General features: G+C 35.8%; 1 protein-coding gene across 1 annotated transcript in view; it reads left to right on the forward strand.

The window, feature by feature from the left end:
* The window catches only part of LOC124361245 (WD repeat-containing protein 6), a 60,423-nt gene that overhangs the window by 13,876 nt on the left and 20,715 nt on the right, over positions 1-25,832 (forward strand). The window contains exons 3-14 of the mRNA XM_046815289.1: positions 2,514-2,687; positions 3,761-3,908; positions 7,200-7,430; positions 8,475-8,880; positions 10,199-10,333; positions 16,601-16,752; positions 19,700-19,804; positions 19,985-20,116; positions 20,274-20,342; positions 21,262-21,478; positions 24,026-24,246; positions 25,451-25,666. Of these exons, the coding sequence (XP_046671245.1) occupies positions 2,514-2,687; positions 3,761-3,908; positions 7,200-7,430; positions 8,475-8,880; positions 10,199-10,333; positions 16,601-16,752; positions 19,700-19,804; positions 19,985-20,116; positions 20,274-20,342; positions 21,262-21,478; positions 24,026-24,246; positions 25,451-25,666 (2,206 nt within the window). The remainder of the gene's footprint in view (positions 1-2,513; positions 2,688-3,760; positions 3,909-7,199; positions 7,431-8,474; positions 8,881-10,198; positions 10,334-16,600; positions 16,753-19,699; positions 19,805-19,984; positions 20,117-20,273; positions 20,343-21,261; positions 21,479-24,025; positions 24,247-25,450; positions 25,667-25,832) is intronic.

A 25,832-nucleotide genomic window follows, 5' to 3' on the forward strand; every position in this document is an offset into this window, starting at 1 on the left:
TGCTGGAAATAAGCAGATGGTTAGATATCCCAAGGAGTAAGTTATACCGATGTGAGGGGTTCTATTGTACTTCTTCCCCTCAGTTCATTGTAATATTCTCAATACTTATCATATAAACTTTGGTAGAAAATTGATTTAATGAACTATTTTCATCACTTAGTGTCTTTCAAAGGTAGTGAAAAAATTTATATGGACGTTTATGTGGATATGCATGTGAGGTTAGAGTGGCCTCACATGGTACTGGGATTTATCATCTCGCTGCTTTAGTATTAAACATCAAAGCAATTCAGTATTGTGTTGCAAAATGGTACCTTTACTTGTCTTATTACTAATTTTCTGCAGTAATTGATGATTAGAGAAGTTAGTAATGAGATGTCATCAGCATGTAAATGGTGCCTAATTAGCACTCTAAGTAACCGTATGTTCAGTGTTCACCCTATTTATTAAAGAAAACATGATTTGAGCAAATATCATCTCCTTTTTTGCAGTTCTAGATTATGGGGACAAATTTCAAGAATAATTAAGAATGACCTCTGAAACGTTTATATTTTATGTATGAAAGAATTTTATAAAAGCTGGAGAGTTAAAGAGAAGTGCTGCATTGTCCTACATGTCAATTATATTGCATGATCTTGAACAGACCAATCACGATGGAGCAGTGAACACGCTACTAGCTAAGTGGTGATGGAAATTAAATTAGTTTTCAAAAGTTATCCTGATTGTTCTGTTGTAAGTGGCGAGTGAACCCTACACCACGAACCGCTTAATGTGTTCACTTCTATAAAAAAACAATAGAATTGTTTTATCTTAAAGTTACAAGAATCTTTATCTAGAGCTACAAATTTACCTGATTCAACTGTACCCTAATGGGTTTTGCACTGGTCAGAGAGAACAGGGGTTATCATCATTTTGAAATTTCCATGCACAGTCGGAGTTGATTAAAAAGTCACCATATCAAAGATTTCCACTTTAAATTTGAAAATTAATACCAACTTTCTCCAGCATTCTTGTTACTAATTGGCTGATCTGCTTTACCCTACTACTAATTACACTGTACTGATGTCGCTTAGAGTCAGTAATCATCATGTCTTTGAAGGATAATATACCCATAAACAAGAGAAAATGTTTCAGGTACTCTAAGTGTGTTTCAACCAAATACATCCATTTGCTTAATAGAAAGGTCATAAGAAATGGGTCTAGTCCGGAACTCCGGATAAATATGAAGTCATAGTAGCCAGAGAAAATGATCCAAGTGGAACTTGAGTGTTATAGAAGGGAGCATGTTAAAATCATCAAAATTGACCTGAAATACAACTTTACTTACTTTTACAAATGTGCTCAAAAGTCTGTACTTTACCTCTGTTTAACAATCTTTTAATAACTAGGAGTTTTGCAACCTTCATGATGAACTATTAGATTATTAATTAAGAGATTTTTTAAATGAAAAATTGAGGTTTATTTCTCCCTTTTTCAATTCCCAAAGACTCATGGAAAAAAAACTTTACAAGCATAATGAGGAAGTCAGTTTAGTCCAAAGTGAACACTTTAAAAAAGTGCTTTGACAAGATTGGATTTGAACTTAAGAGGTTCACAACTGAAAATAGAGGTTTTCTATTTCAGTTTTGAATAATTTATTCTTATATTCAATTGAATCTTAAAATGTGTTTACCACTTCTGGTTGATGTACTTTTCTAGGCAGATACATGGATTGTTTAATGTTATATATGACAAACAGATTTCTATATGTATTATATTATTGTAAAGTGTATTAAAAGTATTAATTGTTTAGATATAAGTTAGTCTAGTATCAGAAATAGGTTAGTCACTATAGGGTTAAAAATAAAATATTAATTATACAATTTCTAAAATGTAGGTTATTTGTATTATTCATGACAATAATTATGAAATACTTAAGTTTTACTATTTGATAAATATAAAATTGTTAGATTTCAAGGTTAAAAAGCTTTGTGTGAAAAACATTAAAATTTAAAACTTCCTGGAAACAGTGTTAGAACATTACATTAGTTATCAGAGGAATCATAGAAGAGAATGTTGTACAAGTATTTGTAATAAATGTTCATTTAAGTAATGCAATTTGCTATTCATACATGTATTTTTTAACTCAACTAAACGTAGGTGCATGAGTATATGCATTGTGTAGAATAGGCTAATCTTTTTATACTGATAAACATTATTATTAAGGTATATGTTTTTGCTTCTCTTATACCTTACAAACTATAAGATCAGGAAAAAGAAAGTAAATATCGAGAGGTATTTACTGGTAATATGTTTGTGCAGACTCCTTAATCTAATCATAACCAGATGTAAAGACTAATATTTCAGCCCATGTAGCCTCTGCCCTTCACCTAATGATACAAAATAACCTAATAATACCTGTAACAGGAAAATGAGTAGGACCAAATGTAGAATGAGCTTGATTGATGTATTTTAAAGTACAATGTAAATTGTATAGTTGTTAAATAGCATGATTAAAAACAGTTTTTGTTTTATAGGTTGAAATCAATACATAAGTGGAAAGTAAAAGACTGGATTTTGTGCAGTGAGTGGTTGAAAGACACAACCAAGGCACAACTGGTTACTCTTTCTGCTCACAATCAATTATCATTGTGGGATCCCTACTCAGGAAGTAACATCACTACAGTGACGTGTACTGAACAATGCATTTTGTATCCTTGACAAACTACTGCTGTATTTTTCATTATTAATATAAAAATTCTTGTAGACAACTGTTTTATAAATAGTTTGTAATGGTTAAATGTCGCATTGTGTATAATTTAATTTCACATACTTTATATTCATATATGATTCTAAACTGAACAAGGTCATTGTAGTTTTATATTAAAGGACTCACGTTTTCATTTATTTGGAAAAGGTTTAAGATTATTTTTGTGCTCTAAAATAGGATATGTTTGACCTAAATCTGTATTAAACATTTCTCAGCACATTTAATTTTCATACTTTATCCGTATTTCTCATTGTCCTTTTTCCTGGTTTTAGAGCATACCCTTATCCATGTTTTTAACTAAGGCTACAAATATTGCATCTTTATATATATATAATATATATCTCACGTCCTTTGTTAAAAATTTATATTGATAAGTTACATCTATAAGCTCGGACAGTTATTACGGACCAGTTGCACAGGATTCCATACTCTGGATCTCTCGCATTCTGAACTTCCATACCTGCACCTCCTTTACCATAGGCTTCCGAGATTAAGACCTCTTATCTTGAACCTCCTGTATCCTGGGTGCCTGTAGCATCGGTGTCCTGCAAAGTACACTTTTTGACTATAACAAATAATATTAATACATTCATTGGCAAAGTGTATTGATACTTTGTTTACTGATCCTGTGTCATTGTGCTGTACACTCTGCTACTGTACACTATACTGAGAGTTTTCTATATTTCTCTGCCTTTGATGATCTCTTTTACTTAAACACAAAATGTAAAATTGTATTACTTTTTACATTTATTTGAATTATAGTAATTTATTGTGAGTCAGGATAGTGTAATTTGAATTATCCTAGTTAACGTTTTCAAGATCCTATTACTTGATAACATCTAATTATCAAATAATCAGGATTTGTCAGTTTGTCAAATACTGTACGGAATGAATAATTTTATTGTAATCATTTTTATATAGTTGAAATTTAATATATTCTCAACTTGTATTTGTTGCCCAGCTACTTAAACTGTAAATGTCACTTCTGCAGAGAAAATCTTTAACACTATAAAGATATTGTGGTTCATTAGTAATGTGTGGAGATAAGTGGACCGACGTGGTGGTGATAGCAGGCACTGTGTTCCAGCAGATCATTGTCTGGGGAGTGGGAGACAACTCCACATCAGACAGACAAGTCGTGCACAGGTTGTCCGGACATAGAGTACGTAAACAGCTTGTTATATTTTCACTAATGACCAGACCCACTTCATTAAGGCATATAACCCACTTCAATGGTTTCAAATCTTTCATATTATAGGTCAACCGCTACTAAAGAAACCTGTGCAGAAGCAAATTTCTGAGCAGTACCGCGCAGGAGGGGCCCCCCTCCGGCGGGGAGTTTGGGTGGGGAGTGGGACCAGCACCTTCTTGTATCTGTTTATCAGCTGTGTGGATTGTGTCTTGCTCTCACAGTTTTGTTTACATTGCAGCTACTTTACCTGTTCTATAACTATATATTTTTTTGTGTAGGCATATACAAGTGTCGCAGTCTAAGCGTAAAATATTAATTGAACAGATTAATGTAGCTGATGTATCCAGGAAGCTTGCATTTTGTTTTGAGGTTAGCCGTGCAGTGGCAGTGGCCATTAGAGATGTATCGTTCAATTCGAACGGGTCAATCAAGTGAACAAGTGATCCAGATCAGAGTGTTTCAAAAGACCCATTCACCTAGAACGTTTCGTTCACTTTTTCCTGCCAACTGAATGCCAATTTGATATTTTTTTCAAACCAGATATGTTATTTTTAATGATCGTTAAAACTTTTAATAGTATTATTAAGTTCATTTAAAAACTCTTATCCATGAAAACTAGCTTAATACAATATGGAAATAACTACAAAATATAGAGTTTATGCGTTAGGTTATGCTAGGTCCTCAAAATTGTTCAGTCAATCCTTTTGTTCACTGCTAACCGATTAATAATAAAACCGTAATCGTATAACGCAACAGGGGGAATAGGGAGTCTCTCCATTTGTAGGGAATAACCTTACTTATGATAAACCATAGGCATATCAATCAACTAAGTCCATTGACTATAAGAATTAACATTTACAATATTTATCAATGTATCTGGTAACTTACAATTACATTTTTTTAACAAGTTTCAACAAATATATTTGCATTTCATAGATTCCTGAAATAATACATTTATTGTTATATATCTAACCATTCACTGTACGATATGCTGTTTCTTCCTCTATTCGAATACTTTTTTACTAGCAGATCCTTTCGTTCACTCGGTCATTACATCCAGTTCATGTTCAGTCTACACGATGACCGGTAAAACACGCTCTAGCGGGAAGGCTCAGTAACTCTGTACTGACCGGTTCAACTGAACGGGTCGCAGCAGTGAACGATACCGACTGAGCCGGATTAGTCAGCTGATCAAATAGAGTGACTGCCGAGCAGTGGTGGGGATACTTGGAGGGGCGGCGGAGGGGTATTTACCCCACCCTGCATGAACTCAAATCAACCTAGGTTTTTTTATAAGCGGTTCACCTATAGTTAATACAATTTTTTTAATCTGAAAGCAAAATTAAGTAAAATAAATTTAAAAAAAGGTGACCAATTAAAATATAAATAAATTGCACATATAAAATGAACAGTGTCAAACTGTGTTCTTCTAGTGTTGGTAAGTTTTTTTTATATGAATTTCTATGTCAAAATTAACAGTTAGATTTTTTAAAGAGTTGTAGCTGTATTGTATAATCTATATATTATCAGGATTCACTATATAATTTGTTTGATCTCTTATTAGACCTTACAAAATATTTCTTCTTCAGTCCTGGTAAAACGGCAAATGGCCAGTTTGACATGATCAAATAAAATAAAATCATGTTTATTACCGTAAGACTTCTACAAGTAATATTGACAATGTCTACTTGGCACCAGGTGGCCAAGTCAAAAGTACATGTAACAATGTACTATTCTAAAAACTAAATAAAATCAAAATAATACAGAGGTCCAACAGTAGTATTTACAGCAACATTATATAAGCTTAGTGGTTTGAGATAGTTTTTCTAGTACTTTTTGTTTAATGCAGGCTGCATTAAAACTAGTTACAACAAGGCTTTAACAATTGTAAAAAGCAACAAGATTGTAACAAAATGTATACAATGTTGCAAAATTTCCCACCAAATATAAACATCATTAATAGGTATAAAATAAATACAATACATATGAAATTCAACAACAAATATAAAATTTAACAATTAGCATATAAAATTTAACTGTTAATATATCAAATTTTAACAATCTGTATACAAAATTTAACAATTAATATATAAAACTATACAAATATAACTAAATACCAAAACCTACAACAAATTTTAAACATAAATGATATGTAGTGAGAAATTCCTTAACTGAATAAAATGGAGAAATAACTGTCATGAACTAAAGGAATTTTCAAAAATAACATGCATAATCAAATAATGTGTTAGTTATATGATTAACAAATAAAAAAACATTTATATACCTTTCAGAAATTAAAAGTTTTTTTAATTTGTAAAGACCAAATTAAGAGCTTCTACAAAACACTTTTTTGCATTTTTGTTTTTAAACGAGTTACATAAACATTTAGTGTATTCTTTTACCTCTAAATTGACATTGGATAAAAAGTTTTTACCCCTTTGTATAAGAAAGGTACAAACCTTGTAGTGAGGATTGCAAAAATCAAAAATTAAGTTTAGCACACACATCAGCAAGTTTAGTTTACACTGCTCAGACAACACTGCCTCTCTCATTTTACCCTCACAAGTATCTGGCACCAAAAGGATTAATGGTAAAGGATTTTGCAAGCCTAAATGTGAGGGAGTGCCACCCCCGGCTCTCTTTGAGTGGAAGAGGCTAGAACACAATTAGTCTCCCGTTCTTCTAAGGTGGTATGATTGGGATAGTGGATCCCTCCTAGTGTGGGATCTTCATAGGATGCACTAGGCATTCCCTACCCACAAGATTACTCATCTTTAATATCATATCATTCTGTCTCAGTGCAATGGTTCTTTAAGGAGAAAGTGTAATGAGGGATTTCCTCATTTGTCGCCCTAAATTAACAAAAAACCTCTAAAGCAAAATAAAGTTGTTGTCAATCTACATGCAGAAGCTCATAAAAAGTATAAACTGTCAATAGAAATACCAACAATAGTAAAAACACTAATAGAAACAAAACACAATTAAATTATATAATCCTAAGTCTTAGTTGCCACAGATATATTTTGCATTAAGAAATTTAAGGAAGCCATTGAAATAAAGAAAAATCCTGAAAACATTCAGGTAAAGGCCTCAAAATATTACTTCTGCTGGATGCCAATTAAAATGATGTTTAATGTAATAATAATTAGTTGCTCTTGCCATATAAACAACCTGTAGAATACATTTTCATATGTCAATTCTGTGTATTATTGTGTTAATTAATTAACTTATACAGTACAAAACACAGGCAATTGTTTACAGGGTGTAATATTCTCAGTGGTGTATAATGAACAGTTACGGTTAATCTCGTCTACCTCAGATGACAGAAGTATCCGAGTGTGGTCCATCGTCTCAGCCAGTAGCCAGTCAACTCTCTCTGTAGATGACTGGAAGAGTGCTTCTGTGACACTTATCCTCACAGTGTTTGGTCACACTTCCAGAGTCTGGCAGAGCTGTATATTGGCTGACAAGAAAATCATCAGCTGTGGAGAAGTAATTTTGTGTTTTAGTTTTTAAACTATCCAAAGTGAATATATCAAACTTAACTCAATGTTTTGTAAAATTAGGAGATGTGAGTGTCATCATTTTTGTGTGATTGAGAAAATAAATACAAGTGATTTTATTTTTGTAATTTAACAGATCCTTTAACAATGAGTAAAAGGAATAAATAATCCAATAAAATCTGTAATGATATCTTTGCTCCTTTAAAACCAATTACTTGGATAGCGGATTCTTGCTGGATCTGTATATAAGTAGGAAAAGAGTAAGGCAAGTGTCCTGAAATTATGTAATTTATATTTAAATTCTGATTTCAAGCGCTATTGGATATATCATTTAATTAATATTTACACTTTTGAAAGAGAAATTACAAATCAACCAAAATATTTTATGTGTAGTAGGTTACCATCTTAACTATTTTCATTTTCTTTATTATCCTACATATGATGAAGTTTCACTCTGATTTCTGTCATAGTATTCTTTCAAGGCTTAAATATTTCTTTTTCACTAAATATACTGTTTTCTGGTAAAAAACTGTTTTTACCACAATCTCATTAATGTTTCATATTTATACTTTTTAGGTACTTTTGCACTGTCTGATTATCTTTAAATTTGGCCAACTTTGTAGATTGCAAACCACTTAACACTGGTACTTGACTTACTACGTTTTAAAAACATGTTGGTCAAGTTGGGTTTATTGTGTTTCCCATTAGTATTGGATTTAACTGCGCTAGCAAAATTCAATTCTAGCATATTCTATGCTTTGTTCTTCCCAATCTTATTATACTATCGAAAGACTTTTGTTTCCAAACAGATGTATTGAAATATATACAGAATCCATGAAGTTAGTATTCTATCTTTCAAAGAATTTGTTTAAAATAGAATAGACTTATGGGGTAGAATATCAGTTGAAATATACTTGTATTAAAATATTTGTAAACATAAAATATTCTGAGGTATTCATAAGTGAAATTTGAACTTAAGAAAGATGTAGAGAACAATTTACTAGATGATAATAATGCAGATTTTGATTGTCAGGATTCAACTGTGAGCCTGTGGCAGGAACACGGAGAATGTGTTTCACAGCAGGAGACCCACCAGGGTGGTGGAGTGTGGTGCATGGATGTGAAGGAGATTTCGGGAGAGGTAATTGTGGTAACTGGAGGGGCAGATGGAGGTATCAGTGTTTGGTCCGTAGACACTGCCCCGCCCCAAAGTCTGCCCCTACCAGTCCCACCTGAAACTCCTCGTCGAATAGCCTTACTCATGGACCATCGCCCACTTGTCACCACAGAGGCAGGAAAACTCCTGCTGTATGCCAACGACTCTTGGAGCACAGTCTTCTCTGACACTAGAATTGCTAATTACTGCTTGTTGGAGATGTCACCCTCTCGGTTGCTGATTGCCTTGGCCTCAATTAAAGGACACTTAATCATATTGAGAAGTAAGCGACTTTCTCAGTAGAAAATGTACTGTTCATAATTTAATTTAGATTTTAGTTTTATACTAGCTGTTTCCCGCGGCTTCGCACGCGTCTCTTAAGCTTTGCCCGTATATTTCTTTGCCTTCAAATAGTGTTTGGATATTTTAATATACGTAACTACTGTGTTGTAATTGCAGTTTATAATGTGCAGGCGCTTTGATAACTTTTATATCTTGCAGTACAGCCTGGTGGTTAGTTACATCAATGGGCATTGCGTATAAACCTTCTACATAGAAAAATACAAATTTTCATAGTGATCGGTCCAATAGTTTCTGAGTCTATAAAGGACAAACACACAAACATTCATTTTTATATATTATGATTGCAGAAACAGTTTAAACAAAATTTGTCGTTTCTCTTAAGCTTACTCTATGCTTTAAAACTATAAGTGTAAAGAAATTTATATATAAATATATTTTTTTGTCGCATTATATATGTTTACAAAGAACAGCTGATTAAAAATTTGAAAAGACTCTTTCACTTAATAACATATGTTTGCTGCAATGCATTTCTTACGGGTATTTCTGTAACCAGTGGGGCGGAATCCTGAATCGGGAAAGGGATAAAAAGTATCCTATAACCTTCTACAGATCAAGACGAACAAATTAAAAAAAAATTATGCGAATCCGTCCAGCCGTTTGTGAGTGATGCTGTTACACACGAACAGTTTCATTTTTATATATATTAGTTTTGTTATTTATGTTTGTAAGAAAAATTTTCAAATTTGAGTAGATGTATTTTAAACTCTGAAAGTGTTATTAAATTATACTAGAGTCAAATTCATAGAAATAGATGGGTACAAATGAAAGTTGCTTTGGTGTATTTTTTTTCAATACATAGATATATTCAAGAGAGACATAGTACTGGAGGAAACAACTACTTTTTACAGCATCAGGGAATTAAGAACATGAAGGCAGAAAACGTAAATCACGTAAAAACTACTAGACCAATTAATTGTACTGAAATTTTTCATGGACGTTCTTAGGGTCTATGGTTAACATATAGTCCTATTCTTATTTCTCATAAGTTGTGAAAAATCCCATCTTGGTCTCTAAAGTTGCATTAACAAAAAAAAAATAACCAAATAAACAAATATTATTAATTGAAAGAGCCTGTTAACAATAATGTATTATTGTTATTTATATGTTCACACAGCCTGTTTTAGGAATAATGAGTGTCTTATTTATAACAATATAAAAAGAGTCACATTGAAATCTCGTTAACATTGACTCTCTTATTCACAAATTATACACTGTGTAAGTTTAATGTTCATGTTTAGGTACTGATTTTGGAGTGGTATTAGATAAGCAAGTGGGTGAGGGCAGAATTTTTTCCTTACATTGGCTTAGAGAGGACGTTCTACTTTCTTGTCATGATAATGGAAATCTCTCTGTTTGGAAAATTCATAATACAGGTAATAAATGTAGTGTGCTGATAATATGTTCATAGCATTTTAAACAATCATACATGCATGTATATATTAGGATCTTATAATATGTTTTCTAGAATTGTATTTTTTAGGGTTTTAGAAGTTAATTATAATATTATGATTTTATCATATAGTACACGAGAGAGTATCCAAAAAGTCAGAATTATTTTTATAAGATTTAATTTCTTTTTTATATAACAATCTTATCCTTTTCAAAGTACTCTCCATTAGACTTTATACCTTTTTCCAGTTGGTGCTTCCACTGTTCGAAACATTTTTTGTACTCATCTTCAGTAATGGCCAACAGTTCCTCTTTCACTTTTATCTTGACGTCGTCTGTGTTGTTTCTGAGTCCTTTCATGTGTGGAAATAAGAAAAAAATCACTTTTATCTAGGTTAGGTAAGTAAGGTGCGTGGGGCAGCAAAATCATGCAATTTTTTTCAAAAGAATGTTAATGCCATGTTTCTGTATACTATAAGATCCTAATACAACACCTCCTTGTACAATTATGGAAAAGCATCCCACCTATCCTATTTTTAACAGGATTCAAATATTTGTGGTTTCTAAATTATAGTAGGATAAGACTGGTGTTGTCAGTAAAGTGTTTGCTAAAGACAAGAGTCTAATCAATGAATATGGGACACTTCCTAAGTCAGAAGTAATTTGAACTTGACCTTAACTTCAAGAACATTTGTGCAAAATGCTTCCGGCCATTTAAATAATTTCACTTATGTCTGTCTACCCATGTGTGTTTATAAATTTATGCTTAAATGTTTTCTAATTTTACGACATAAAAGTGACTTGCTAGAAATTAAAATTATAGTCGTCAGTGACATTGGACTTACCAAACAGTAAAATTAAATAAACTTAACCCTGGATCTGGCAGTTAAAATTGCTATAATGGCAGGCTCTATTTTGCTAGTTGTTCAAACCTTCATTCAAACCTATGTAGAATGTTTATTATTAAAGTAAAGTATACACTATTATATATTTTATTTTTCAGTACAAAACTAGAAATATTTATATGTAGTTGGATTATTTTTTTAAATTCAATTTAGATTTTTGTTTTTCATTATAAGTGAAAAAAAGACAAAAATATCCAAAAGTGAAATATAGATAATTTTTTTTTACTTTTCAAAATGTCCTAAAAAATGGTCTAACTCTAATAATGATATGAGAAACAATAAAATACTAGTTGTCTAACATTAAAGAAATATTGTAAACAATGGTTGCGTTGAAGGCCTTTTTTCCCAACATATAGAACAGATGTTTGAAGCCGGTGAACTTATTGAGAAAGACATTCTAAACGCAGTGATGTAGCCAAACTCATTCCTAAATGAGATTTGCCGTTGCAAAAGTATAGGGGAAAATTCCGTTTTTACGCGTTCTTTCAAAGTGCGTAAGCAGACACAGAAAACCAACATTTGTATTGCAAGTTCATAATTTTGTTGCATACTTATTATGATGCATTATTATTCAATAAACTATACATCAAATCAAACTGTAAAACATGCTGATAATTTTATATAATACTAGCTGATTCCCGCGGCTTCGCACACTCTACGTAAGCTTTGCCCGTGTATGTGCACTTCTGGTACGAGTCAATTTCCAACGCCGATGTAGAATTTGCCTTGTTGCCACGACCAAGAAAGTGTCTGTATATTTATAGCTATTGTACACATACCTTTACTTTATTATAAAGTAGTCTAACACTCAAGCTTTAAGTTCAACCAGAAATTTATCTTAAAGAGAAATTCCCCATCGTAACTTAGCGCCTTCAAATAGTATTTGGTTATTTAATATACATAACTGTCAGGTAATTGCAGTTAATAATGTGCAGGCGCTTATCTTTTGCACCATCACTTGGTGGCGAGTTACATCAATGGGCATAGCATATAAACCTTCTCCGTGGAAAAATACATATACATACAAATTTTCATAATGATCGTTTAAATAGTTCACGATTCCATAACGGACAAACACACAAACATTCATTTATATATGTATATATATATATATATATATATCTATATATATAAAAATGAAACTGTTCGTGTGTAACAGCATCACTCACAAACGGCTGGACGGATTCGCCTAATTTTTTTTAAAATTTGTTCGTCTTGATCTGTAGAAGGTTATAGGATACTTTTTATCCCTTTCCCGATTCAGGATTCCGCCCCACTGGTATATATATATATATATATATATATATATATATATAAAGAGAGGTTAGGTGCCAAGTGTTTGAGTTCTAACCTAATGTTTTTTCACAATTTATGTAAATATTTATACATGTATATTTATCTGAAGAAGTGTACCTAGATACACGAAAATTTATAAATGTTTCAAACCAATATACCGTGGTTTATTTGTTAAGAAGAGAATAACCTGTTTCTGTAAATATATATATAGATTTGTCCTACTTAAGTCTTATTTTTAATATCAAAAGTTATATATAAAAAGTCAGAAAAATCGACTAGTGGTTCAACATTGTAGAAACATTTGTAACGACTAGTTACAAATGGATTGTTAGTTAGTGTATTAACTAACAGATGGAGGTTTAATAGTTAAAATATTCATAATGTTTTTGTTTCTTAAAAAAAATTAAGTAATTCATAGATTAGTTTATTTCTATATAATAATTGGTTAAAACGTACATTGAGAAAGTTTGAATATACGTATATAATATATATGTATATATACATATTTTACACAATATATAATACCGTTAATTCTGATCAAATTGCGCATTTTTTCAGGGTTGATGTGAATACAAACATTTTTTGACTAATACACATGGGGACAAAAATACAATACAATGTTTTGTTTCGGAGAAAATTGAGAATTTGTGAAACGCCTCCTTGCATGCAACAAGTTTTCCTTTTGAGATTCGGCAAGAAAAATACAAAACTATTGAAACCAAATGTGTTTTTCTTCTTAATTACAAATAAAAGAACCACTTCATGCAAACAAGAATGTAAAAAATACTATTAATTAAAAAAAATATTATTAAGCAGCAGAAGTGAGAGAAAAAGCCTGACTCTTTCAAAATGTTAAAATGGTTGAGGTTTGTGTCGACACAAACAGAAAAAACTGTGGAATCACCCTGTAGAGATATATATATATATATATATATACACACTATGAGATATAAGTATCAAAGATCACAACAAAAGTTTGTTTCCAAACTTATATATATATATATTTATACAGTGGAACTTGAATAATTTGAATCTCAAGGGACCAATAAAAAATTCGAATTAAAAAAGTTAAGAATTAAAGGCTTAAAATAATGACACTTCACATGTTTGCTGAAAACCTTCATTGAAAATAACATGAATGGTTGTAAATGTATGTTTTTCTGTGCATTTCTACTAAGCAAAGTATGATAAAACAGTGCAAATTGAAGCATGAATTATCTAAAAAATACACAATTACAGTATATGTTTATAAATAAAAGAAAATAAGTTGAATGGTGATAAGGAACATTATACAGTACAATATTATTTAATTTTTTTGAAAGAAGTCAGAAATCTTCACTTGTTTTCTAACATTAAGTCTTTCAGAAGTGACAAAAGATTCTGCCATATTCAATGAATTTAAAATAGACTTACTTACGTCATTTTTACTTTCAAAAAAAGTCTAAGTTCCATGATGTGATGTGCTGCTTTGGCCGCACTCGGAACGTTTATTTCCGCCCCAAGTGATGACTCGCCGTCTTCATCACCCGATGCCATGTCGCCATCTTGTTTATTGTTAAGCACTTCAGCGATGATCTCCGCATCTGTTATCTCACCACATACTGCAACATCTTCATCCCCGTTGACAAAATCTTCAAACGAGATGGCAGGGTCAGTAATGACATCCTCCCAGCCGTCAACTGAAGGTACTGCTTCCGCTATAATGTCGTTGGCTTTTTCGGTGTCGTCCTCCTTTTTTACAAAACCAGCTTTTTTAAAGCAATGTTTGATCATTTCGGGCAGCTTTTCTGATCTGTCCATGTTTGCACCAACCAGGAGAGTAATTCTCTCTTTACTTAGTTTTCCTCCGTGGCATTTTCTTCTTTAAATGCGAGTGTTTTGTCAGGAGTGCATTTAAAAAAATTCCTGTTTCATCAACACTGAAGATGTCCTTTTCGTCCCGATCCTGAATCATCTCCTCCAAATTTGTTTTCCATTGGTTGGCTTCTTGTTGATTAATGCTTCCACTTTCACCACAAAAGGATTTCAACGAAATTTTGTTGCGATTTTTGAAGCCACCCTGTACTAGCCATAAAATCTTTTTTCCCCAATTCAGTAGCAAATTGTTCAGCTTTGCTTCTTATGAGATGACCACTCACTGGAATCTTCTTATCCCTAGTTTGTTTGAACCACTTTAAAACACAATTGTCCAAATCTGAATTTTCTGGCTCCCTTAACCTTTTCCGGTCTTTAATGTTCTCACTTTCACTCCTGAGAATTTTTTCTTTATTCTTTAAATAGGTGTACAATGTGTTAGGAGGAACTCCAAAGTCCTTGGCAATCTCAGATATTTTCTTAACACCCTTCTCTACTTCTTTGATTGCCGCTAATTTTTGAGCCAAAGACAAAGTTTTGTATGTTCGAGGATTACGAGGCGACGACATTTTGCTCAACGAACAAAGAGTCAAACACTAACAAATCATATGTAAAATTACGGAAGACATACAGTACTGTACGTAAACAAACGACATGCAAAAAAGTTCACACACCCGCACAGTTGTCAAGATAGACTAACCACGTGACACTAACGGTTGAGTCAATTTACAAAACAAAAAGCTGGTGAGGAGTGGAGTGGGTGGGGGTGGAGTGATCTTGCAGGCAGCGCAGCTTGTGCCAGTCGCGATGAGTCACGTCTACAAAACAATAGGCGCAGAAGCATAGGGCCGAGCCGGCCGGCCGGGCGGGAGGGTGGCTAGATCTGTGTCCAATGGCCTTGAAGCAAGTGCCTTGCGATTAGAAAGAGTGCAGCGTCTTTTAGCAAATCTTTCCATTTTAAAATTGGCTTTGGGTTCGAATAAAAAGTTCGAATTATCCAAAATAAACTTCGAATTAACCACAATATATTTGCATTACTTATACAGAAAATGCTAGGGACCAATATAAATATCCGAATTAAAGAAGATTTCGAATTATAGAAGTTTGAATTAGCCAGGTTCCACTGTATATATATATATATATATATATATATATATATATATATATATATTTATAAAACTTAAGGTTTTGATATCTATCAGAAGATATTGCATTGTACATCTCACAATACAAAGTTTCTGATTTTATAGTACTTAAAATGGGTGAATACATATAACAATTTAATAACTCTTCTGATTAAAAGTAGATATTTTTAACTTTTACTCTACCCTGCCTGTTCAAACACGTTTATTTTTAATAAAACTTTATCTTATCTTAGTAGAAGAAAAGTATTAGACAAACTTAGCAGCAGCAATTAAATACGAGGATTGGTTTTATTTAACCTTTGATCTCATGCATGACGGCCAGACATATGGCAGGTTACGTGGTGTGCGCAGTAGACGATCATACATTTAGTGGTGTAGAAAGCCAAAGATGTTGACTGACACCCACAGAAATCAACGAATGGCTTCAGCTTTGGCATTTCTCGAATTGATTCTTGAATTTGACATTCGGCCATCTTTAAATTTTTGACACAATTCATGCACAACACATCATTCATAATGTTTCCTCCATAAACATGGCACATTCTCCAATGGATTTCCACTGCACTATTACCTTCTGCTTCCAGGAAACGAATAAAACAATTCAAATTTAGCAGAAAAATCAGTAGAGGTGGCCATGTTTATGCAACTGCTGCTCAGTGCAAACTAGTTACTTGAACTCTGTAGTGACAAATGTAGTGAGAAATATGCACAATCGACTACTATCCACACCGTGGACCTGCTACATGGCTAGCTGTCATGGCGTGAGATCTGAGGGTGAAAAAAAACAGCCCTTGTATAATACTATCCAACCAGACCCAATATAAACGTTTATAATAAAATACTAATTCATTTACTGCAATAAGTCATACAACATTTTACTTTTGTGTCGTGATAATGTATGTCAGATGGTGGAATAGTGAGAGTTAATGAATTTCTTTTTGCCAAAATTTAGAGTTACAAATAGATGTTGTTTGGTTAGTAGCTGGGAAGGTCAATGTGTATAATCTAATTACAGAATGTACGATATCTGACTTGAACTTGTGTGAAGTAGATCTGAATGAACTCGGGATGGTGAATCTGCCAGCCTGCAAGGAACGTTGGACCACAGCAGCTGTTATGCTGGATGATGACGCAGTTGTTTATGGAGATAGAGGAGGGAACATCCACTACTCACCTATACTGCCACGACAATCTCACTGCTGTGTATGGGTTCTATTTTGTTCTTTACCATTGTTTTATTACCTTGTATCAATATATCTTATCTTAACTTCTCATCATTTACCCATTTACCCAATTCATAAATTTCTGGGTGTTTATATGTATGTAATGTTAGCAAAAATAAATTATCATGATATATTATTTTAGTAACAAAAATGTCTATATGCTAAGATTAAAATAAAGTGAAATAAATCAATCATTATAGCTTTTATTAGTAAAAGTTCAATTTTTGTTAATGGATGTAGTATATATGAAAATATAATAGATTATTTTTATAATGTAAAGTTCGTAATTTAACTCATACTGACAACTGCATGTATTTAAATGATTTTGTTAAGTTATTCACTGTGTTATTCTGTTTTGTAAATTTATAATTGTTTATTTGTTATCAATTTCAGTTACTATTTTAAAGAAGAAACTACCTAAAAATAACTATTTGTACTGTGTTGATGACAGATTTTGCTGTATTAACCCTCCAATTGACCTTATAGTAACTTCTATGCTGGTGAGCTCATTTTGGCCGGTTTGCAAAGGGTTTTTCTAAACTGTTTTATATATATATATATATATATACATACAATTTTCGTATGCCAAAATATGTAGAATTTGAATATTGAATGAAAAAAATCTTAACACTCGTACAAAAAAATTACTTCACAATACTAGTGGTTGCCTAACCATTTTAGCATAAAACCACAAAAATTTGTTTCTCTGGACATATAGCAAACTATTTTTGGAAAATACAAAAATAGCGAAAAGATACAGAATTTATCCTGTAATAAGAAAATATGAATTCTCTGTAAAAAGAATGTACATAGTAAGATGTACATTTATTATATTAACATGTATGAAAAAGGAGCAAATTGACCAACAATGCGATGGAATTTTTATAGATCAACTAGCGGGCCCGGCGCGCTTTGCTGCGCATTTCAATAATTTTTTGCAAAAGTTGCCCGCGGCTTCGCACGCAATTTCCCGTTGAAAACAGTACACTATATTCACTTATTCTTTTTCTATCACATTCTAAACATTGCTGAGATAATTGATAGTCGTTCCATCGTGAGCCTCTTGGGCGTATTATGAAGGTATGTACCATATTCCTGCCTCTATCTAGCTGTTACCCACGGCTTCGCACGCAAATCTTAAGAACCGAAGTCCTTATATTACTTAGTAAATTTTTTTTTTTACTATAATAAATTTTAGATTAAATTAGTTATATCTCCGATGCCACGATTGAGCTTGCTTTGTTGTCTCGATCGAGAGAATATGTACACACGGAGTTTTGAGAACCATACTTCTGTCAAAAAAAACAACTAAGGTTGATTTTATAACATTCTTTATATTTGTAGCCAACGTAAGATAGTAATTATGATATCTGCATTACTCTTCTGATCAAGCATGAGCATGGTTTATATTAAATAAATATTGCAGTTAAAGGTGAATTTTTACGTCAAATTTGAATTGTATTATCTGGATAGTAAAGTCTATGTTTAACAGTGATTGCAAAAACAGTTTAAACAAAATTTGTCGTTTCTCTTAAGCTTACTCTATGCTTTAAAACTATAAGTGTAATATATGTTTACAAAGAACAGCTGATTAAAAATTTGAAAAGACGTTAACATATGTTTGCTGTAATGCATTTCTTATGGGTATTTCTGTAACCAGTGGGGCGGAATCCTGAATCGGGAAAGGGATGGGCATAGCTTATAAACCTTCTCCGTGGAAAAATACATATACGTACAAATTTTCATCATGATCGGTCCAATAGTTCACGATTCCATAAAGGACAAACATACAAACATTCATTTATATATATATATAGATATAAATTATTGCTTTACTACAAACACAACAATTGATGTATCATAGTAATTCCAAATTTAAGTTGTATTACATAAATGCTAATATAGAAGTTTTAGTCAAAAAATTAACAAATGTTAAATTCTAAAAATATAAAAATGAGGTAAAATTTTGCTACATTCATTTTGCTAATTTTTAGAAAACTTTTAAAATCAATCAATCATTTTATCACATACAAAATTCCTGTTTTGTTGTATAACACATATTGTAAATGTTTATTCTTACGTGAAAAATGTCAAAACATTGTAATAAAATACCAAAAACTAATACAAAAATATTTTAGGTACACAAATTAGGTAAAAAACGAGATAAAAAATCATACAAAAAAGCAATACAATATATACATAATTTACTATATACTCTTATACTTTAAAAATACATTAGTTTCATCCTAAATAAGATATATCCAAACCGTTTTTAATTATCAAAACAAAAACGACTAGATATGAATCAGTGACCATTATAGAGAAGGTTTATTGGAAATTTCAGGACCTATTTTGGACGTTTTAGTACATTAGGAACATGTAAATATATTTGTCGGGGTTAAAGCCCTGATTGATGATAAAATGTACCATAGAAGTGAAGATGACAGAGTGACTGATGAGTCACTGGCCACTATAGAGTAGACCTAGAGGGACTCAAATTGAGTTCCTGACAGTAGGAGATTTGAGCAATGGTGTTTTTATAATGCAGTTTACATTTTTAAAGTGGCTATTAAATTTAAGAAATAAGACAATTAATTATAATCTATTTTAGAAACACTTTAGTAAAACACTGTGAAATTAGCCGGAATCAGAGATTAGCAGTTGGACTAATAATTAATGGTAAATTGTCTGAAAAATAATAGCAGGAGTATTAGTTATTATATTTCCACTTGTAGTTTTACTATCACTAGTATTAATATAGGTCAACACTCTGTGCTTGTTATTAGGATGCAGTTAAGACAGTGTCAAGGGTTCACAGTCAGCTAGGGGTGTGCTCATTGTGTGTGGTGGAGGGCCAGGTCTGGTCCACTGGTCGAGATGACACTGTCAAACATTAATACAGGTCAACACTCTGTACTTGTTATTAGGATGCAGTAAAGACAGTGTCAAGGGTTCACAGTCAGCTAGGGGTGTGCTCATTGTGTGTGGTGGAGGGCCAGGTCTGGTCCACTGGTCGAGATGGCACTGTCAAACATTAATACAGGTCAACACTTCTGTACTTGTTATTAGGATGCAGTAAAGACAGTGTCAAGGGTTCACAGTTCAGCTCAGGGGTGTGAGCTCATTGCGTGTGGTGGAGGGCCAGGTCTGTGTCCTGGTCGAGATGGCACTGTCAAACATTAATACAGTGTAACACGATTTACTTGTTTTAGGATGCAGTAAAGGACAGTGTAAGGTTTCACAGTCTCAGCTATGGAGTCGTGCTCATTGTGTGTGGTTGGAGGGCCAGGGTCTGGTCATGTGGAGATGGCACTGTCAAATCATTAATACAGGTCAACACTCTTGTACTTGTTTTTAGGATGCAGTTTTTAAGACGTGTCAAGGGTTCACAGTAGCTAGAGGGTGTGCTCATGTGTGTAGTGGAGGGCAGGTCTGGTCCACTGGTCGAGATGGCACTGTCAACCATTAATACAGGTCAACACTCATGCTACTTGTTATTAGGATGCAGTAAGACAGTGTCAAGGTTCCAGTCCAGGTGGGGTGTGCTCATTGTGTGTGGTGGAGGGCCAGGTTGGTCCACTGGTCGAGATGGACTGTCAAACATTTTAAACAGGTCAACACTCTGTACTTTGTTATTAGGATGCAGTAATGACAGTGTCAAGGGTTCACAGTCAGCTAGGGGTGTGTCAGTGTGTGTGGTGGGGGCCAGTCTGGTCCACTGGTCGGATGGCACTGTCAAAACATAATACAGGTAAACTCTGTATTGTTATTAGGATGCAGTTAAGGACAGTGTCAAGGGTTCACAGTCAGTAGGGGTGTGTCATTGTGTGTGGTGGAGGGCCAGTGTAGGTCATGGTCGAGATGGCACTGTCAAACATTAATAAGTGTCAAACGCTGTACTTGTTATTAGGAGCAGTAAAGACAGTGTCAAGGTTCACAGTCAGTAGGAGTGTGCTATTGTGTGTGGTGGGAGGGCCAGGTCTGGTCCCACTGGTCGTGATGGCACTGTCAAAACATGATACAGGTCAAAAAAACACTCTGTACTTGTTAATTAGATGCAGTAAAGACAGTGTCAATGGGTTCAAGTCAGCTAGGGGGTGTGCTATTGTGTGTGGTGGGGGGCCAGTCTGGTCATGGTGGAGATGTCACTGTCAAACATTATACAGGTCAATACTCTAGTACTTGTTATTAGGATGCAGTAAAGTAAAGACAGTGTCACGGGTTCACAGTCATGCTAGGGCGTGTTACTCATTGTGTGTGGTGGAGGGCCAGGTCTGGTCACTGGTCTCGAGATGGCATGTTCAAACATTAATTACAGGTCAACACTCTGTACTTGTTATTTGGATGCAGTAAAGCACAGTCTTGTTCATGGGTTCACATTCAGCTAGGGGTGTGCTCATTGTGTGTGGTGGAGGGCTATGTCTGGTCCACTCGTCGAGATGGCACTGTCAACATAATACAGGTCAACTCTCTGTACTTGTATTATTAGGATGCAGTAAAGGACAGTGTCAAGGGGTCACAGACGCTAGGGGGTAGGCTTATTGTGTGTGGTGGGGGGCCAGGTCTGGCCACTGGTCGAGATGGCACTGTCTCAAACATTAATACAGGTTCCAACACTCTGTACTTGTTATTAGGATGCAGTAAGACAGTGTCACAAGGGTTCAAAGTCGCTCGGGGTGTGCTCATTGTGTGTGGTGGAGGGCCAGGTCTGGCTCCATGTCGAGATGGCCTCTGTCAAACATTAATACAGGTCACCACTCTGTATTGTTATTAGGATTGCAGTAAAGACTGTGTCAAGGGTTCACGTCAGCTAGGGGTGTGCTCATTGTGTGTTGGTGGTGAGGGCCAGGTTGGTCACTGGTCGAGGATGGCACTGTAAACATTAAAGGTCAACACTTCTGTACTTGTTATGGTAGGATGCAGTAAAGACAGTGTTCAAGGGTTCACAGGTCAGCTAGGGGTGTGCTCATTGTGTGCTGGTGGAGGGCCAGTCTGGTCCACTGGTCGAGGATGGCATGTCAAAACATTAATACAGGTCAAACACTCTGTATTGTTATTAGGATGCCAGTAAAGACATGTCAAGGGTTCAAGTCAGCTAGGGGTTCCTGTGGTTGTGGGCCTCATTGTGTGTGGTGGAGGGCCAGGTTGGTCCACTGGTCGAGATGGCACTGTAAACATTAATTTTCAGGTCAACACTCTGTTACTTGTTTTTATTAGGATGCAGTTAAGACAGTGGTCAAGGGTTTCACAGTCAGATAGGGGTGTGCTCATTGTGTGTGGTGGAGGGCCAGGTCTGGTCCACTGGTCGAGATGGCACTGTCAAACATTAATACAGGGTCAAAAAATATGTACTTGTTATTCAGGGAGCAGTACAGACAGTGTCAAGGGTTCACAGTCAGTAGGGCGATGTGTCATCTGTGTGTTGGTGGGGGCCAGGTCTGGTCCACTGGTTCGAGATGGCACTGTCAAACATTAATACAGGTCAACACTCTGTACTTGTTTATTAGGATGCAGTAAAGAAGTGTCAAGGGTTTCACAGTCAGCTAGGGGTTGTGGCTCATTGCGTGTGGTGGAGGGCCCAGGTCTGGGCCACTGGTCGAGTTGGCACTGTCAAACATTAATACAGGTCAACACTATGTATTGTTATTAGGATGCAGTAACGACAGTGTCCAGGGTTCCACAGTCAGTAGGAGTGCTTGTGTCATTGTGTTGTGGCTGGAGGGCCAGGTTCTGGGTCATGGTCGAGATGGCACTGTCAAACATTAATAACAGGTCAACACTCGTGTACTTGTTTATGTTAGGATGCAGTTAAGACTGTGTCAAGGGTTCACAAGTCAGCTAGAGGTGTGCTCCATTGGTGTGTAGTGGGGGCGAGGTTGGTCCTACTGGTCGAGCTGGCACTGTCAACATTAATACCAGGTCAACACTCTGTACTTGTTATTAGGATGCAGTAAGACAGTGTCAAGGGTTCACAGTCAGCTAGGGGTGTGCTCATTGTTGTGTGGTGGAGGGCCAGGTCTGGTCATGGTCGAGCTGGCACTGTCAAAATTAATACAGGTCAAACTCTGTATTGTTATTAGGATGCAGTGTATAGACAGTGTCAAGGGTTTTCAACAGTCTGTAGGGTGTGCTCATTGTGTGTGGTGGCGGGCCAGTTGGTTCCACTGGTCGAGATGGCACTGTCAAACATTAATACAGGGCAACCTCTGTACTTGTTATTGGATGCAGTTAAGAAGTGTCAAGGGTCACAGTCAGCTAGGGGTAGGGTGTGGTCATGTGTGTGGTGGAGGGCCTGGTCAGGTCCATGGTCGAGATTGGCTCTGTCAAACATTAATACAGGTCAACACTCTGTACTGTTATTAGGATGCAGTAAAGACAGTGTCATGGGTTTCCAGTCAGCTAGGAGTGTGCTCATTGTGTGTGGTTGGAGGGCCTCGGGTTGGTCCAGCTGGGGTCGAGATGGCACTGTCAAAACTTTAATTCAGGTCACCCTCTGTACTTGTTATTAGGATGCCGTAAAGACAGTGTCAAGGGGTTCTCAGTCAGCTAGGGGTGTGTTGTGCTCATTGTGTGTGGTGGGGGGCCTGGTCTGAGTCCACTGGTGGAGATCGCGCACTGTCAAAACATTTACTACAGGTTCAATTACTCTGTACTTGTAATTAGGAGTTGCAGTAAAAGGACGAGTGTCAAAGGGTTCCAGTCAGCTAGGGGTTTGTACTCACTTGTGTGTGGTGGAGGGCCAGGTCTGGTTCCAATTGGTCGAGATGGCACTGTCAATAACATTATCTACAGGTCAACACTCTGTACTTGTTATTGGATTGCAGTAAAGACCGAGTGTCAAGGGGTTCACCGTCAGCTAGGGGTTGTGCTCATTGTGTGTGGGGAGGGCTAGGTTGGGACACTGTCGAGATGGCAATGTCAAACATTAATACAGGTCAACACTCTGTGTACTTGTTATAGGATGCAGTAAAGACAGTGTTCAAGGTTCACAGTCAGGCTAGGGGTGTGCTCATTGTGTGATGTGTTTGGTGGGGGGCCAGGTTTGGTCCACTGGTCGAGATAGGCACGGTCAAACTATTAATACAGGTCAACACTTGTACTTGTTTTAGGATGCAGTAAAGACCAGTGTCAAGGGTTCACAAGTCAGCTAGGGTGTGCTCATTGTGTGTGTGTGGAGGGCAGGTCTGGTCCATGTGTCGAGATGGCACTGTCCAAACATTAATACAGGTCAACACTCTGTTACGTGTTATTAGGATGCAGTAAAGTCAGTGTCAAGGGTTCACAGTCAGCTGGGGTGTGCTCATTGTGTGTGGTGGAGGGCCAGGTTGGTCCACTGTCGATGATGGCTCTGTCAAACATGAAATACAGGGTCCAACACTCTGTACTTGTATTAGGATGCAGTAAGACAGTGTCAAGGGTTCACAGTCATCTCAGGGGTGTGTTGTGCTCATGTGTGTTGTGGTGGGAGGGCCAGGTTGGTCACTGGTCGAGATGGCACTTGTCAAACATTAATACAGGTCAAAACACTCTGTACTTGTTATTTTGATGCAATAAAGACGTGTCAAGGGTTCACCAGTCAGTAGGGGTCCTGGTCATTGTGTGTGGTGGTGGGCCAGGTCTGGTCCACTGGGTCGAGATGGCACTGTCAAACATTAATAAGGTCAACACTCTGTATGTTAGTAGGATTGCAGTTAAGACAGTGTCAAGGGTTCACAGTCGTAGGGGTGTGCTCATTGTGTGTGGTGGAGGGCCAGGGTCTGGTTCATGGTCGAGATGGCACTGTCAAACATTAATTACAGGTCAACACTATGTACTTTATATAGATGCGTAAAAGACAGTGTCAAGGGTACAGACAGCGAGGGGTGTGCTTCATTGTGTGTGGTGGGGGCCAGGTCTGGTCTCCACTGGTCGAGTGGCATGTCAAACATTTAATTACAGGTCAACACTCTGTACTTGTTATTAGGACGGCAGTAAAGACAGTGTCAAGGGTTCACAGTCGCTAGGGGTGTGTCATTGTGTTTGTGGTGGAGGGCCAGGTTGGTCCACTGGTCGAGATGGCACTGTCAAACATTAAATACAGGGTCAACACTCTGTACTTGTTATTATGATGCAGTAAAGGACAGTGTCAGGGTCACAGTCAGCTAGGGGTGTGCTCATTGTGTGTGGTGGAGTGCCAGGTCTGGTCCATGGTTCGAGATGGCACTGTCAAAATTAAATAAGGTCAACATCTGTTACTTGTTATTAGGATGCAGTTAAAGACAGTTGTCACGGGTTCACAGTCAGCTAGGGGTGTGTCAATGTGTGTGGTGGAGGCAGGTCTGGTTCCACTGGTCGAGATGACACTGTCAAACACTTATTACAGGTCAACACTCTGTATTGTTATTAGGATGCAGTAAAGACAGTGTCAAGGGTTCACAGTCAGCTAGGGGTGTGCTCATTGTGTGTGGTGGAGGGCCGGTCTGGTCCCATGGTCGAGATGGCACTGTTAAATCATTTAATACAGTGGTCAACCACTCTGTACTTGTTATTAGGATGCAGTATAGACAGTGTCAAGGGTTCCAGTCAGCTTAGGGGGTTGTGCTCATTGCGCTGTGGGTGTGGAGGGCCAGGTATGGTCATGGTCGAGATGGCACTGTCAAACATTTTAATACAGGTCAACACTCTGTACTTGTTATTAGGATGCAGTAAAGACAGTGTCAAGGGTTCACAGTCAGCTAGGGGTGTGCTCATTGTGTGTGGTGGAGGGCCAGGTCTGGTCCACTGGTCGAGATGGCACTGTTAAACAGTTTTCTGTATCTCAATGTGGTCTTACTCTGGTATCAACTAGTCACCTGCCTATCAACTGGGCTGCTCAGTTACTTCTCAACCCGGCTGCACTGCTCTGCTTCCATGAGGTTAGTTTATTTAGCAATAAATAGTTATTCACTGAGGAAACCAATAACCAAATGCACCTAAATGACTGAACAATAGAATAAGTTTGTTACCAGTTCCCTATTGGAAAAATATAATTGCAAATTGGTCATTGAAAGGAATCTATCTATAGTTATCACAATCACCAAC

This window comes from Homalodisca vitripennis, chromosome 4 (genome assembly GCF_021130785.1).
Source record: "Homalodisca vitripennis isolate AUS2020 chromosome 4, UT_GWSS_2.1, whole genome shotgun sequence".
Classification (NCBI taxonomy): domain Eukaryota; kingdom Metazoa; phylum Arthropoda; class Insecta; order Hemiptera; family Cicadellidae; genus Homalodisca; species Homalodisca vitripennis.